This window comes from Prunus persica, chromosome G5 (genome assembly GCF_000346465.2).
Source record: "Prunus persica cultivar Lovell chromosome G5, Prunus_persica_NCBIv2, whole genome shotgun sequence".
NCBI lineage: Eukaryota > Viridiplantae > Streptophyta > Magnoliopsida > Rosales > Rosaceae > Prunus > Prunus persica.
The window spans coordinates 1,678,765-1,695,236 of record NC_034013.1 but is presented as its reverse complement, the minus strand read 5'-3'; the positions used below and the strand labels follow the sequence as shown (position 1 = coordinate 1,695,236).

Sequence of the window (16,472 nt, the reverse complement as noted above, 5' to 3'; positions counted from 1 at the left end):
ACCTTCGTAATTGAAGATAGTGTCATAAGAAGTTTGTAACAATTTTCGGTTTATTTTTCTGATTTTTAATTATTTATTTATCAATTTCTAAACAAAAACAACAAAAAGGGATCAAAATTGTATTATTGGATATGAAGAGGAAAGGCATTGTACATAATGTGTGCTCTTATACCGGTTTAGTTTATGGGTTTGGTAGAGAAGGCTTGTGGAGAGATCTTGTTGGTTGTTTAGATGAAATGGAGAGTGAGGGGTGTAAGCCAAGTGTAATAACATACACTATAATTGTTAAGTTTCTTTGTGTGGTGATGGTTTAGTTGGAATTGCACAAGTAGTTTTTCAGCAATTGAGAAACACTGGATTTTTCCCTGATACAACTTGTTATAATATTCTTAAGAGAGGGCAACAAGGTGATGGTGAAATATTATTTAGAACAATAAGTAGGCCTCGGCCATTACATAAATGTTCATATGTCATACAAATTATACACTTTGACATAGATAAATTAATCTTGTTGCTCATCCGAATCAAACACGCGGTTTTTGCATGTAGGATTGCAAGGGTAAGCACAATCTATCTTCTGGAACGGAGTTCGGTCGGTGTACCAGTCTCCAACTGCCTTCCCAATTGTCTGCAGAATACATTTAGGTTGTAGATAAAATTTAAAACCACCTCAATAATTTTCGTTCAAACAGAAGAAGTCAATGAAACAAAGAACTACAAAAATTAACAACAGAAAGCTATTCTCAGTTTTTGTCAATTTTCTAATAATCATACAAGAGAGGAGATTAAGTGAAGACTACACGACTCTTACCGTCTTACTCAACACCGGAGAGTCGGCTGCCAACCATGTCTCCTGTGTTCCAATCTGGCAGTGGGCATAGCAAGAGTCTATGAACAGTCCATGAGTTGTGGAGCTGCTGGCATGACTAAGTGCGCCTAAGAACTGCAACCGATATTCTGAAACAAATTCCATATTAAAAACCCAAGTAAATTTTCCAGCGGCCGGTTTATGCCAATGATGCAAAACATAAGAAGCTTTCTTGGACAAGAAGCTTTCCTTGGTAGGTACAAGGAAGCTTTCATCAAATTGACATAACTCATATGTCTAGCTAATAAGTTGACATAACTGTCTGGTTCCATGCTTTCATCAAATTGCTTATTATCATCTAAATACTAAAGGGAACGGGCAGCAGTGCATGAGACCCTAATAAACTCCAAATATCAAATTTTACTACGACAGAAAAGATTTAACCAAATTCAAATCTTGGTTTAAATTTTCACGGGGGCTATAAAGGATTCTATCAGCTTCAATCTGTGAAGGATTGCTTGCTGGTATGAAGGAGGGTTTTGATATTCACCTTGCATGGTTTGAAGTTGACTGGGTGAACAGTTCTTTATATCAAGCTTGCACTTTTTCCAGGCGCCTTTAGGATCAGCAATACCCGGTGCCAAAATGTTCTTTATCTGAATGGATACAACAAGGAATCAGAGAAAGTGCACGCTAACGTATTCTCCTAATGCGTACAAGTGGGGGAAAAGAAAATATGAGAACGAGTACACAACATTTGTATTGGAAATATATACATTTCTAGTAATTGTTGCTTTTGGAGTCTCATAGCAAAGTTCAGGTGACCTACTACAAGTCTACAACTACTTATATTTTCATACAATTTTAGAATAATAAGATAGAAAATATAGGTCCCTACAATTTCTATTTCCTAGACATATACCCATCATTCTATAAATCTATGTGTAAAACCCAATTTCAAACTTAAATGACCAGTAGGATATAAGAGGTCATAATATTCCTATGTTTTTACATCCTTGTCATCAGACTTCATATTTTATTTATAATATACTCCAAGCATTTCATTAACTGCCATAATTGTAATTAAAACTCCCTATTAATAGCATATCAATCACCCCATTTCTTTCAGTTGCCATTCCCTCTAACATATCGCCTCCTAAAATTGTAAACCAAAAAAATACATATATGTAAATTACATATCCAATAATGTACGTATGAAAAATATAAATATAAATATATACGTATAAAAATATAGGTATATTATTTACCCAAAAAATAAAAAAAAATAAAAAGGATCAGTTACTTTGTAATTGAAATTTTTGTACATTTTTCATAAATTAAAAATAGTTACAAATAATTTATAGAAAATAGGTGTGTTGTGTAATTGAAATTTATGCACATTTTTTTATAAATTACAAATAGGTACATTATTTAGAAGAAAAAATAAAGTTCATTATACTAGGTAAATTGTTTTACTAGGTATATATTATTAGAGAAAAAAATAGGTACATTATTTAGAGAAAAAAAAATAGATACAAAATTTAGCAAAAAAATAGGTTCATTATATTAGGTAAATTGTTTTACTAGGTACATAAAACAAACAATAAAAAGATGATCAAATTATTTTTCATAAAACAAGTAATAGGTGCTTTATTTAGAGAGAAAAAAAGGTACATTATTTAGCGAAAAAATAGGTTCATTTAAAAAAATGTTTTTCAAAAAAAAACAATAAATAGATTATCAAATTATTTTTCAACATAATTAAAATTAACACTATTATTCATTAAACTGTAATAAAATAGATTACTAGTCGTATAATTCATAAAAGGAAAACAAAATTAATTCCTAAATTTAATATTGAATTTAAATTACAAATACATTAAATAGATTACTAATCGTAATTCATAAAAGGAAAACAACATTAATTCAAATATAGATTACTTAAATAGATTACTAACTAGGCAAAAAGGTTCCATTTTTGCCCATTGGGCATCAGTAAGTATGTATCTATCCATTTACAACCATTTGAAGATCTTTCCAAATTCAACGTGTGCAATTAGTTACACACCACCCCACACGTCATAAACAGGGGTAGTTTTGGAATCCGAAAAATACAATAAATCAGATTTTAAGTTATATTAGGTAACTTGCTTAGTTAGATCCTAGTCATCGGGTATTATTTGAAAAAATTGGGTATTTTAAATAGAAAACTAAAGGAAAGGGTTGTATGTGATTTAAAATGAATTTTATGCGTCTAAGCTCAATTTACAAAGTTCCCCTGTAGTGAGCCAAAACAACGACAAATTGTTTATCGAGCCTACAAAGGAAAGCAAAACAAAGAGACTCAATATGAATGATGAAAGGCTAAGTTGGGTTAGGGAGAATCTGAGTTTATTCTAGGAAATTAGATAAAATAAAATATATTACGAATATATATAATTTGGACGAAAAGAAAAAACTTATTATGAACCAAACTATTACTCAGTTTTTATATTTCGGGTAACAGATAGACAACATATATCATATATGTCATTAACAAGTTGTTGGAATTTAAAATTTTGATCATAAAGATGATATGAGGTATTTCAACCTGCATACAATTAAAAAGTTGTTGGCATCACATACTTTTGATAGGCACACCAAAAATAAAAAGGGAAATGGCAGCACATGTTCTATATCATTTTTAGAACAGAAAAAGAAAAAGAACTAGAAAGAAAAGTACTACAAGATTCAATAAATTGGAAAGTACTAATCTATAAATCAAGGATTAGAAGAATGAGCTAACCTGCCATGAATCATAAGCTGCATTTACCAAAAATATTGGGGTCCGGGTCACTGGTACCACATTTTGTGGGAAGAAGCACTGAACAAAAACAATGAAAAAGGAAATATCAGAAGTAATTAGGAAAGAGTGGAGCAAATCATACAAAACTATCAAAACTTACCAAGCCTGGACTCAATTTTGAAGTGCAGGATGCGGGTAAGTTCTTTGCCGAACCCTGCACAAACAATAGATAATCAAAATCTGAAGCTACTACTTATCACCTGCACAGAATGGAGGCCAAACAAATGGAAGAACCCTCTTCTCCTGAAAGAAGTAAGAGGCCACTTTATTATCTTAAAGAACAGAGATGCAATACATGTAGCGCAACCACTTCACTGTAAAAGGCTTGAATCTGTTGAGATCCAGAAACAGTCTTCCTGTAAATCATTACAAGGTGTTAAGAATTCTGAAATAGATTAAAGATAATATGGGGTCAAGTCTTCAAGACAGACGACATAAAATACATCTTACGCATTAATGAAGTAACCAGCATCTGCCAGACATTTTACTTTAGTACCCACAGGTAGGAGAGAACGAAAGTTATCACAATTAAGAATTGAGGCCAATCCACCAGCTGAACAACCAGAGAGTAGAGCCTGTAATCATAAGTGGTACTAACAAACAATCAGAAATGAGGACAAGATGACAAAAGTACAGTTCCTGGAATGGGACATACACTTTGAGCATTTTTCATTCCTTTTGCTAATAGATCATCAATGATGGCGCGAAAAACTCTTGCTCCTCTGAAGTGAAGATTTGTTGCCTGATCAAATTAGTAGAATAAACTCCAGGTTCAGAATTTCGTATGAAAGTAAAACATGGGTCGCTGATTGAAATTTATTAACTTACTGGGTTTACTGCTTCAACATCACCAGTGAATGACGACCCATCACAGTACCTAACTTTGATTCTATTCCAGTTATAGAAGTCTAGCATAAAAATAAAAAAGGGTCCAGTTTTTACAGTTAGCCACAAAAAAACAAAAGAAGAAGAAGAAATTCAAACTAAAAAACAATAGGTATGTTCATCAACTATTGAGTCATTCTTAGGAGTTGTTTCAAGTCTCAAAAAAGCAAAGATTGAGATAAGAAGCAAACCAAACCTGGATTAAACTTTTGCTTGTTGCCAAGCACCCCAGAAAAAGACATGGACTTTTCCATTTTGTTTGATGAACCACGGTAAGTATTCTTACGATCAAGGCAAGTCTCAACACTGTTACACCATCCTCCTCCCTAAAAATCAAATATCAATTAAAGAAATCTCAAACTTTAATGCAAAAGTCTTTTACAACTAGTTTACTAAGCTAATGCTTGGTACCCTAGTGGCATGACCAACACCCTAGTTCAAGATCCCAGGTCCAGACCTGGACAACAGTATAGTGAGGAGAGGCATATGGGAGGGAAAGGGCTACCCCACATTCTGTAGCCTATTCTATTCTATAGGCCCTCCAAAAAAGGGGGAGTTACTAAAGGTTAAGTTCACAGCCTTCTAGAAAAATATTTGACTAATATTATACCTATCCTTTCTATCTTTTTTATTTTGGTGAAAGCTATCCTTTCTATCTTTTAAATCCATTTTAACATGGCAGGAAAATGACAAACCTCAACATGAACCAACCAATTGTTGATTCCTGCACCAAATCCCTTGTCAAAGTGGTACGCTGGTGCGCTCCCATCCAAACAAACTGTATAACATGTCAAATTTTAGAACACAGAGTGAAAAGTAAAAACAGCAATAAAATACAGTTATTGGAACAATGAAAACTGAAAGGAAAGTGAAATGGAACAAGGAAACTTTTTAGAGAAGTATTCAATTCCCCAAATATTTCTCACCGGCTCCTTTGGCAACTGCATTCTCAACAAGAGTGATTCCCACAGGATGACTTTCTGCTTTCAGCAATATCAGTAAACATACTAGAAGACTTAACCATTGGCCTAATCTTGCATGGGCCATTCTGCACACAAATTTTAGCCATAAATATAAAAATAAAATAAAAAGAGTATACAGAACATTCGTTTCATAGCTTAATGGTAGACTTAGTTTTCCCCTAAATAACAGTACCATAAGTTCCTAATAGAATGCAATACTCAAAACTAAAAAGTCTTCTCTTTACTCAATAATCCATATCTAACTTACAAAGTATAACTCCATAATTCATATAATTGTTGAAGGACCAAACAAGTATTATCTTCTTTTTTTCTTCCTCTAAAATTCAAGGCAATCTAGTTTACTTAGCAGTTTCCTGTCATAGCTAGCACCCCAATACATCCAGCCAAAAAGTAATCCACCAAACAAATTTTCTCTCCCTTCACATTGCTTAATGTGAAAGGAAGAGCAACAGAGGGATTTTTTAACCTTTACTCTGTACTAATAAGAGCATAAAGTTAGCTAATCAACCAGAATCCAGTTCCATTTTGAACCAACACCATCCATCTATTCGATGGAAAACCCAAATTTGAAAAATCAATATATACAAAGAAAGAGAAGAAAAAAAATCCATTTGGCAACTATATAAACATACAGACACAAGGAAAAGAAAGCAGAGCAAAAGACTGGCACATTACTAGATCATCAATTCCAAATCTTAGATTGAAAATTCTATCCCAAAAAAAAAGATCTGAAATTGCAAACTATTGTTCTTCAGTTCAGAATCCTTTTTCTAGCCAAAGCGACTATTTATATCTGTTTAGCCATTAAGTCTAATCAGCTTGATGGGTTTTTTATGCCAAAACCCAAACTGCATTCAGCTCATATGAGACATTCCAATCCAATCTCAAGCACCAATTTTCATTACACAATGAACAGAAACTGAACCAATGTTTGATAATAAGCTCGACCCTGGAAACCAAATAAAGAAGAAGAAAAAAGTAAAACAGAACAGCTTCTTTCGATTACCATGAAAACCAAAAGCATTATTACTCTGTACCTGGAATGAGAGAAGCTGAGAGACAAAAATCTGAAAGAGTGAAAGAATGCAAGAGAGAGAAACGCAGTTATGAACTTGGGTTTCTTTCTTAATGGTATGAGTAACGGTAGAGAAAGCAATAGCAGGAAGGAAAATAAATGGAAAGTGGGATGAGTGAGGTGAGCGTGAGGGAAGCTATTTGATACACCCAGAGTTTGGAAAGTGAGTGATCGCGAACGAAGGGCGTAGCTTTACAGAGAGCTTTGAGTTATATTTATTGTAGCGATTAGGAGAAGACAAAGCTAAAAGGCAACATTATTGGCAACAGCTGCAAAGCAAAGAACCAATGACTAGGACAAATTTTGTCGGTGAACGCGTGTTATGGATACGAGTGTCAGTGCATAATACAAGATAGCATATGCCTAGAAACTTCATGCACGCAAGATAACGTTGCAATTTTTATTTTTTTTTTAATTCAAAAGATTACAAAGACTGATCTTAACACCATATCCTATATATCAAATTTTGCATAAGATATAAGGAAAATAACTGAGCCGTTGGTTAGTGGTTGGTTAGTGGTATTTATTTGCTGAAGAAGGTTCAAGTTCCACTCACATAAATGATGAAAATGATATATATTTATAATAAGTTAGATATTTATTCTAACTCTTTGACTGCAGTAAATATCAAATTTTTAATCATGATAGTTTTTTATGTGTCGGTTCATTCTTAACCATATTTTGCTTTATCAAAAATTGGGATTTTTTTTTTCCGTCCCGACTAACATTCAAAATCTAAACACATTTTCTTCTTTCTTTTGTTTTCCCTTCTCTCTTTCGTGGTAAGATTGGAAATAATACAGACCAAAATCTCAAATTTTTGGATTTAGGCTTCACATTCAAGACTAAAAGTCGAGCTGATGGTATTCTAAAGCTAAATCATTTTTTACAGTTACCTACCACAAATTTAGAAGTTTTAGTGACCACATTATGCTCACTTGATAATAAAGCGATCCTCAAACTTACAACTGATTGGTCTAAGGACAACCATTCCCGGACAAGTATGTTGGGAAGGAGAGGAACAATATGCAACATCCAATGTGGGTTGCCATGCAAAGTTTAGAATTAATAATGTCATTCTCCGAGTAAAGGATTGATTTTTCAGTATTGTTAACGCATGGTTTGACCCTACTTAGGTGGGCCTCTAATGGGCTGCCATGTTGGCGGGCCCAAGGATAGAAGTTGCTTGTTGTTCTTCTACAAAAGGCTCTCTCCTTTTGCTGAATGGGGACCCAAAAAGAAAGACACTGAACCAAGAGAAGGGTGCTTTCAGCAACTCTCTCTCCTTTCCTCCAGATTTCTCCCATCTCCCATCTGTAAAGGCTCTCAAGCCTATCCCAATGTAATCTCTACACATATATACAAATACAACAATTACTGGATGTAGCCCAAATTCATGGGTGAACCTATTTAATTTCTTCGTTCTACTTGTATGATTGTGATGCTACGGCTATCCAAAATTACGGGTACAACAAATAGTAAAAAAAGGGAGATTTACTATTATACTTAACATAAGGGACCAATTTATTATTAAAAAAAATTAAGTAAAATGGACTTTAGAAACACACCCAAAACTCATTTACAACATAACAAAGAGGTTTTTTATTTCTTATCAATTACAACCTATCATCAATTTCTTAAAACAAGCCCAACTCCAAAACTTCAATTTTTCTTTTTAACCCAAAACAGTCAATAGGACATCAAAGTAATTTAATAATCAAAATTAAATTAAATAAGACCAGTTATCATTTTTTTGGGTTTGTTTATAGAAATTAAATGGTGTAAGGTTTATCTATATTATTAGTACTAAGAATGAGTATATAACTAAATATCTCTAAAAACAGATGCTCATATTTGAATCAAGATGGAAGAATGCGAATACAATTGAGATTTTGATGATCGATTACATAAACAATGAGGGAAGACACCCATCACACAGGTTTTTGTGCCATGGTGGGCTTTCATTATTTTCATATAACTTGATGAATTACCTTTTTTTTTTTTTTTTTCCTTCTTGTTCGAGATAATTTAACCTATAAATAAACCTAGCTAATGAAAATGATATATGTTTGTCCTGCAAATGAATATTAATCTATTGTTCTAGTAGGTGCTGGTTCGGATCAAAAACACGGTTATGGCAAGAGGGGTTGCAAGGGTAAGGGCAATCTATCTTTTGGAACGGAGTTCTGCCATAGAACCAGTCGCCAACTGCCTGTGCAATTGTCTGCAGAACAGGTATTTTACACAGTTAAAATGAGATTTTATTTCAAGTCAAAAATAGAAAGGCAAAAGAACTGATAGAAACATGAAGGGAAAAAAATGCCAGGAAAAAATTTAAGAAGTGGATGAAGATATAAGGCAATGCATGAAATTGCAGAGTTTGGTTTTTACCGTCTTGTTGAGCACCGGAGAATCAGCCATTAACCACGTCTCCTGCATTTCAGTTTGACAGTGAGCATAGCAAGAGTCTATGAACATTCCTTTTAATGGACAGCCGGTCATGCCACCAACTGCACTTAAAAACTGCACCCTGAAATCTGAAAAAAGGAGAAAATTTCCTTGGAGTTGTTCATGTTTCTTTCTAAAGGGTCATGAAGGTTCTTATTTTATTTTTTGAGTTGAAATCTTCTAATTTCGAGGATTTACCTTGCATGGCTTTGAGTTGAGTGGGTGAGCAATTCTTTATATCGAGCTTGCACTCGTGCCAAGTGCCATGAGGATCGGCAACTCCCGGTGCCAAAATGTTCTTGATCTGCATGGATGGATGGAGACACGGTGAGATGAAGATGAAGATGAAGAACAAGAGAAATCCCAGCTGAAATTTTGCACTCTTTTTTCTTCCAAATAAAAATGGTCATTGAGAGAAAAAAATTGGTCTAGTTGTTAATTCATCCATAAAACTTAAATAAGGAAGATGGATCATGAAAAACCTATCCTGCTAAACAGAACATAAATTTGAGGAAACAATTTAACAGAGTTCATAACAGAGAAGAGAGTCAGGGAGTTAAGCTAACCTGCCATGAATCGTAGGCTGCGTTTACAAAGAATATCCGCGTCTGGATTTGGGATGCCATATATTGCGGGAAGAAGCACTAAAGTGTTGTTGAATATCATCAGAATTTACAAGTCACAAGGATATGGTCAAAAGTGAAAATCATGACAGGATAGCAATACTTACCAAACCTGGTCTCAATTTTGAAGTGCAGGATGGAGGCAAATTCCTGGCTGAACCCTACAAAAGATGACAATCACAAATGAGTATTGATGTTTGCACCACATTATAGATAGATAGAGAGAGAGAGAGAGAGAGAGAGAGAGAGAGTACATGTGTTTCAACCACTTGACTAAATAACTCTTCGATGTGTTGGGCTCCAGAAACATCCTTTCTGTTATTCGGTATAAGGTGTATGTATAAGCAAACTCTCATTGTAGTTTGGAATATAGGACAAAGCTAGAAGGTACTAAATGTGAGCTTACACATTAATAAAGTAACCAGCGTCTGAAACACATTTGACATTCGTTCCCGCAGGCAAGAGAGCATGGAAGTTGTCGCAATGAAGAATAGAAGTCAATCCACCGGCAGAACAACCAGAGAGAATAGCCTGCAGTCAAATGTCCTAACAAGTCATCAGAACTAAAGATAACAGAAGTGAAATTGTTGATTGTTAAGGGATCATACATTTTGAGCGTTCCCCATTCCTTTTGCTAATAGATCTTCAATGACGGCACGAAAGATCCTTGCTCCTCTGAAGTAAAGACCAGTAGCCTGCTCAAATTGTTATTTTATTGAAAATAACTCTATCAGAAAAAGAAAATGAAAGGCAGTGTATATATATATATACACAATTTATGGTGTATGTAAAACTTGGACTGCTACTTGAATAAGTAACTTACTGGGTTTACTGCTGCAACATCACCAGTGAATGATGCCCCATCGCAGTACCTAACTTTGATTCTGTTCCAATTGTAAAAGTCTGGCATTGGAAACATAATTTTTATTTTACTGTTAAAAAGAAAGGGAAGCTCAACAGACAAAAGAAAATTAAAGCTATGCTGATAAACTACTAAGCCTTTAATTCAATAAATTATTTCTAGTAAGTTGTAAGAAAAAAATTAGATATCAAACCTGGATTAAACATTTTCCTGTTGCTCAGAATCCCAGAAAAGGCAATTGCCTTCAGCATTTGCTTAGATGAACCTAAACGAGTGTTTTTACGGCCAAGGCAATTTGTGACATTGTTACACCATCCTCCTCCCTAAGAACCAAACAAAAAGAAGAATTAATATGACAATAGAAATATATAACTATCAAATATTCGGATTTTCATTAAAATTTATATTAGAACTTGTTAAATCTACCAGTAAATCCTTCTGGATCACCAGAACTGACTGAAAATTGTTATTACTATACCTTCTTTTCTTCTCTCTTTTATCTGGTGAAAGAAATTGTAATGGGAGCAAGAGAAAAGGACAAACCTCAATGTGAACCAACCAATTGTTAATTCCTGAGCCAAATCCCTTATCATGGTGGTAAGCTGGGGGACTCCCATCCAAACAAACTGCAAAGTATGTCAAATTCCAAGAGCTAAAGTGGATAGCAAAAGAAATTATCTTATTTTCAAATTGAACATATAAAAGAAAAGGACTGTAATCAGCATATTTGCATTAAGTTTCTCACCAGCTCCTTTTGCGATCGCACTATGAACATAAGTTATTTCCACAGGAACTCCTGCTGCTTTCAGCAGTGTGACTGCACATGCTAGAAGAAATAACCATTGGCCTAATCTTGCATCAGCCATCTGTCTCTGTCAAACATAAAAATTAATATACCAACAATTCTAAAGGAAGTAAAAAACGAAGAAGACAAAGGAAACAGAGCATTTCATTTTGAAGTAATCTCTTGAAGATTGAATATTGCTTGTGGCTTGAAACTTTAAAATCTAATAAAATTCTGTCAAGAATCTATGGATAATAGATCTATCATATATGTAACATATATATATACACACATAAATAATTCAGCAGAACTTATTTATAAAGAGAAAGAAGATTCAACAAAAGCAGGGCAATCTAATTTGAAGGCTTATCATCAAAACAAAAAATTCCACCGCATTCAACTAGAAACCATCCTGCAACCCAGTCTAAATATCAGCCTTGGTATCGCTTAATGCTCAAGGATGAGCAACAAAGAGCTTTTCCAACTTTTGCTCCTTTGCACGGTATCAAGGTTCCGTAAAGTTGGTTAATCTTATAAAATCGGCTCCTTTTAGATTAAGATTACTTTTGTTTGTTCATAGATATATACATCATACGCACACGCAAAAGGTAAAGTTATAAAGGAAACAAAAACAGAGCAGTGCAGCAGACCATTCAAAAGTTATCACACAATAACCAAATAGATTGGAACATTGCAGGTATGTAAGACATTCAAACATTTCCAAATCTAGAAGGTAAAAGTGATTCCTTATCATCCCAGAATCTATGGCCTAAAATAAGTAATCATTGATACATTTTTCGAATAAGAACCAATTTGATTCAATCTTTTTCCTGAGACATGTCAATCCAGTCTGACCAAAAACAACCCCATCTTTCATATTGCATCAAACTACACAACACAACTCACCCATCGTTCACTGAAAAATCCAAGTTCAACCCAAAAAAAAAAAACCCCCGTTAACCAATTTATCTGAAAAGCACAATAATCAACAACATTATCTTGTAAATGTATAAGTTGACAAGAAACATTACCAACCACACTTAAATACAGTCAAAAAAGAAAAGGAGAAGAGAAGAGAAAAGCATGAACTGATGAAATACAATGAATGCAATAAATATATATACACACACAGAATGTAGATGGTTGTTAATCGTACAAACAAGAAAAAGTGGATCTAAAATAATTAAAAAGCTGACCTTTACAACAGAAACAATAACCCATTATTATGAAGAACCCAAAAACACCACTATGTATCATGTATGTACCTGAACGAAAGATAGGAAGAAGAATGTGGAAGAAACCCAGTTCAGTACATTGAGTTCTTATGCCGAAACAAAAGAAAACTTATGCGTTGATGGGTTTGAGGAGCAATGGCAGCTAGATATATAAGAGCAGAGAGCTCAAAGCATTAAATTGAAATGAAAATGGTGGAGAGAAAAAGACAGAAACTTTCGTTTGTGTTTCGTTCTTTGTATGCAGAGAGTGAGAGCGTTTTACGAAAGATTAGCTCTTTCCAGTTTTGAGCAGCGAACCCAAGAGCCGACACTTATATTCGCTCCCTTCCAAAGAAAGAGGGTTAATGATTGGATACGCGTTCGGGTTTGTGTCTGACCCGACTGGAATAACCCGACTCAGCTTGCAAAGTAAAAGCCGACTGGTAAAAAACTATAAGGAATCTTATCAGCTCACGCGTTGTTTTATAAGGATTTCCTCTTCAACAAAAATACGAAATGTCTTACTTGCAAATTGTAGTATTTTGTTTTCGTTTTAAAATAGCTCTCTGATTTTTGTATAAAATGTCATGTTATAATAGATCTATTTTTCGTGACTTAAATCGTTAACTAGACTCTAATCAAACAAATTTCCTTAATTTACTTGATGAGTCAAATTTTGTATTTTTCTCTCCCCAAAATATTCCTATTCAATTTAAGTTGCGTTGTAGTTATTTGCTTTTTGTGTGGAATTCAATACCAATTTGTCTCTAAGTATTGATTAGATGTTTGAATTTCAAAGTGGCTTGTCAAAATGGCATAGAATTTTGGATTTGATGGGTCAATTGTTATCCAACGTAGACCAATTAGGTGGAGACCAATACCAATAGAGCAAGCTAGTTGGTGAAGATTGTTATATATTTGATTGGTCACATAACTCATCTATTCTATCGTTTGACGAAAAAAGAAAAAAAAATTTAGACTCCTCATATTAAACTAAAAAACTAAAAGATTCAAAAAATCAAAATATTAGACTAAAATCTTTATCCAGTTTGTCAAATACAATTTGATCCTCTTCATATCTCAACTACTAATGATTAACAAAAAAAATTTGCTTGAATTAATAATTAAAAGGTACTTTAGGAATAATGGTACATGAAAAGATAGGATTGTGTTTTTTTGTAAAATTTATATTGTGGATGGAAAAATAACATAAGTGGAAAAAGAAAACATGGGGTTAAAACAGCGGCATTCTATATAAAATTAGGAAAACTTTTATCTTACATGGCATGCTATTCAAAGTTTGGATTTTCTTTAGAAGTTAACAAAATGGTGGCATGTCTAGAAACGTGTTCTTGCCTTCTGAACTTTCAAAGCACAACAATTATGAAATTTGAGAATTTAATAGAAATAAAACAACAAAAATCGACACATCAATGTGGAATTTAAAACAATTAATGATCACATTGTCAAATTTGCGATAAATTCCTCCAAATACCAACGAGTATATCCCAAACATATGCCACGCCAAGTTTTGATAAGAGAAGGAAAAAAAATTACCTAATTTTGTAAAAAAAGGAAAAAACTAATCCAACAAATCCCAAAATTTATGCAAAATTGAAACATCATTATGCAATTCAATTCAAAAACATAATACCAATGGGGTGTTAGTTGGATTGACTCAGGTCTTTGGTGTGCTTTCAAGTGATTATGGATTCAAGCTCTCGTGATGAATGTGTGTATGAGTAGGACCGTAAAATATAATTAAGGGTATTTTGGATATTTAATTAACCTCAAATTTAGGTAAATAGCATTCTTATTTTTTGATAAGAAACGATCTTCATTCAAGCCAATCAAACATAAGATCACTGAAAATAACATCCTGGATAATATTGGGGGGTCCCCATTCCAAACTGATGGAGCAGATAAAGATCATGCAAACTAATTAAAGAGAAGCAGAAGTCAAACTGGACAATAATTCATTTCAGTCCTATCAGCACACCAATTATTCTTGAATTATCTTTCCACGACTAACCCTAAATACCATTCTTATTTTATTAGTGCCCAAAGAAAAATAACTCATTAAATTATTTTCTTTATAAAACACAATTGGGTAGAAAAATATTGATAAAAAAAAGCCACTATCATGATTCTTGTGTCACTCTTTAAAATGTTAGTGCATGCAAAATGATAAATTCATGTTGTGTTACTCTTAAAAAAAAAAATACTATCCTAATTCAAGAAAGTATAACAAATGAGTCTCCAAAAGAGTACGTTTACGTTGAGGAAAAAAACTTATTAGTAATAAGAAGGATGCGAGGGAGGTCAAGGGTGTCCTATTCTCCAAGTGGGGGAGAAGATGAGTTCCGAAGGAGTTGCTCAAGATTCTTATATGACTTTGTACAAATTTTATAAATCTTCTCCAATAATGTTTTAATGCATGGGTTGATGAAGACTTGGACTGCATATTTGCAGCTGAAGTATGCTTGAGGAGGAGAGATATTTTCCAAGGGTCAAGTTTGTGTGGTATCTAACTTGCTATGGTAATGGGCACCTTATGGTGCATTGCGGCGATGTGATATCCGAGGATGCTCACTTCAAGGTGGAGGTTCACTGATATTTCACAAAGGTGCAACTTGTCGAAAATTGTGGCTCAAATTAGTTGAGAACTGTGGATCAGGCTATCCACAAAATGAGTTATTGGTCAATTCATCTCGATACTCACTCTCAGAATAAATTTAAGCAAACGAAATAAATAATAATAATAATTGATTAAATTATAAAAGAATAGTCATATAGACAGGAAATTATAATTAAGTATGCTTGACTATATTTTCATTTTTTTAAAAAAAATGAGTTAAAAATTATTCATTTTCCAAAACTTAGCGGGAAAAAGCTAACCAGCCATTAAAGTCAATTTTGAATATACTGGGAAATTATTGATTAAAAAAACACTATCAGATCAAAGGTAGAAAAATATTGATAAAAAGTTGACTATAAAAGCGGTTTTGTTGTTACTCTTCATAGTGTTGGTTGGTGCATGGAGAATGAGAGGTTCATGGTTGGTTCTAATGGGCCCCACATAGGGATGGTGATCTGTTGGAGTGGGACCCAGTCGGTTGATGAGTGTTTGAAAACATAACACGTGATTGGCGGTGATTAGCTGGTCCAGAATCAAATCGTTTGTGGTGTTCACAAATGCACATGAGCAGCACATCAAACTATTTATAATGTTCTAGTGCTACTTCCTAACTTCCTAACTTCCAATGGAGGTGAATTTTTACTTTTTGTCTGGTGATGAAATTGTTTATTTAGAATTCGAATTAAGTATGTATACACTATCTAACTAGTTTTTATTTAATGATTTTCCTCTTCATTTTGTTCGGGTAGGTTTCAAGTTTCACACACTCAAATCTCAAATAGAAAAAATAAAATATATTTGTCATAAGTTCGATACATAATTAGTGATTATGTAGTTTTATTGTGAGTTCGTTGTAAAGTATTTTGTAATTATCGATTACTTTTTTTTATATAAAAAAGTAATCGAACCAAAAAAAAGAATTAAGTATGCCTAGGAATCTAGGATGAACATACCACTACCATTGGTGGACACTTTTCCAAAAATAATAGATAAATTTATGCGTCCACATAAGTATATAGCTTACAATCTTGACCTATCCAAGATGTTAGATCTAGGACTTCACATCTTCCTTGCTGTATTTCTTTCATTAGCATTTTACTGTTTTTTAATATAGGGAATTTCAATCCCTCTAGATGAAAATTTTTGGTGCCATTTTCAATTACTTTTCATTCTTGGTTTTGCCAAAGTTGAGAAGGGAAAGGGGCTTTTCGTACACATACATTGTCAAGGAGAGAGAATTTTTTAAACATGAGACCATTAATCTGTAAATCAAAACTCTTTTCCACTGGTCAACTTACCTTGTTTAA

General features: G+C 33.5%; 2 protein-coding genes across 3 annotated transcripts; both read right to left on the bottom strand.

Annotated features, from left to right (window-relative positions):
• Window positions 344–6,926, bottom strand: LOC18776617 (pectin acetylesterase 8). Its single transcript, XM_007209155.2, has 13 exons — window positions 6,559–6,926; window positions 5,465–5,586; window positions 5,234–5,316; window positions 4,735–4,864; window positions 4,482–4,561; window positions 4,309–4,395; window positions 4,104–4,228; window positions 3,949–4,009; window positions 3,754–3,807; window positions 3,594–3,671; window positions 1,359–1,464; window positions 812–957; window positions 344–628 (listed from the first exon to the last, which is right to left on the bottom strand). The coding sequence occupies exons 2-13, from the start codon at window positions 5,583–5,585 to the stop codon at window positions 503–505; spliced, it is 1,197 nt and encodes a 398-aa protein (XP_007209217.1). The 5' UTR covers window position 5,586; window positions 6,559–6,926; the 3' UTR covers window positions 344–502.
• Window positions 8,428–12,917, bottom strand: LOC18777013 (pectin acetylesterase 8). 2 transcript variants are annotated; one of them, XM_007209150.2, is made up of 13 exons: window positions 12,579–12,917; window positions 11,275–11,401; window positions 11,073–11,155; window positions 10,723–10,852; window positions 10,491–10,570; window positions 10,276–10,362; window positions 10,074–10,198; window positions 9,922–9,982; window positions 9,775–9,828; window positions 9,611–9,688; window positions 9,243–9,348; window positions 8,988–9,133; window positions 8,428–8,820 (listed from the first exon to the last, which is right to left on the bottom strand). In XM_007209150.2, the coding sequence occupies exons 2-13, from the start codon at window positions 11,393–11,395 to the stop codon at window positions 8,689–8,691; spliced, it is 1,203 nt and encodes a 400-aa protein (XP_007209212.1). In that variant the 5' UTR covers window positions 11,396–11,401; window positions 12,579–12,917; the 3' UTR covers window positions 8,428–8,688. The 2 variants fall into 2 exon arrangements, with proteins under 2 accessions (XP_007209212.1, XP_007209211.1); XM_007209149.2 differs by having other exon boundaries at window positions 11,275–11,395; window positions 12,579–12,849.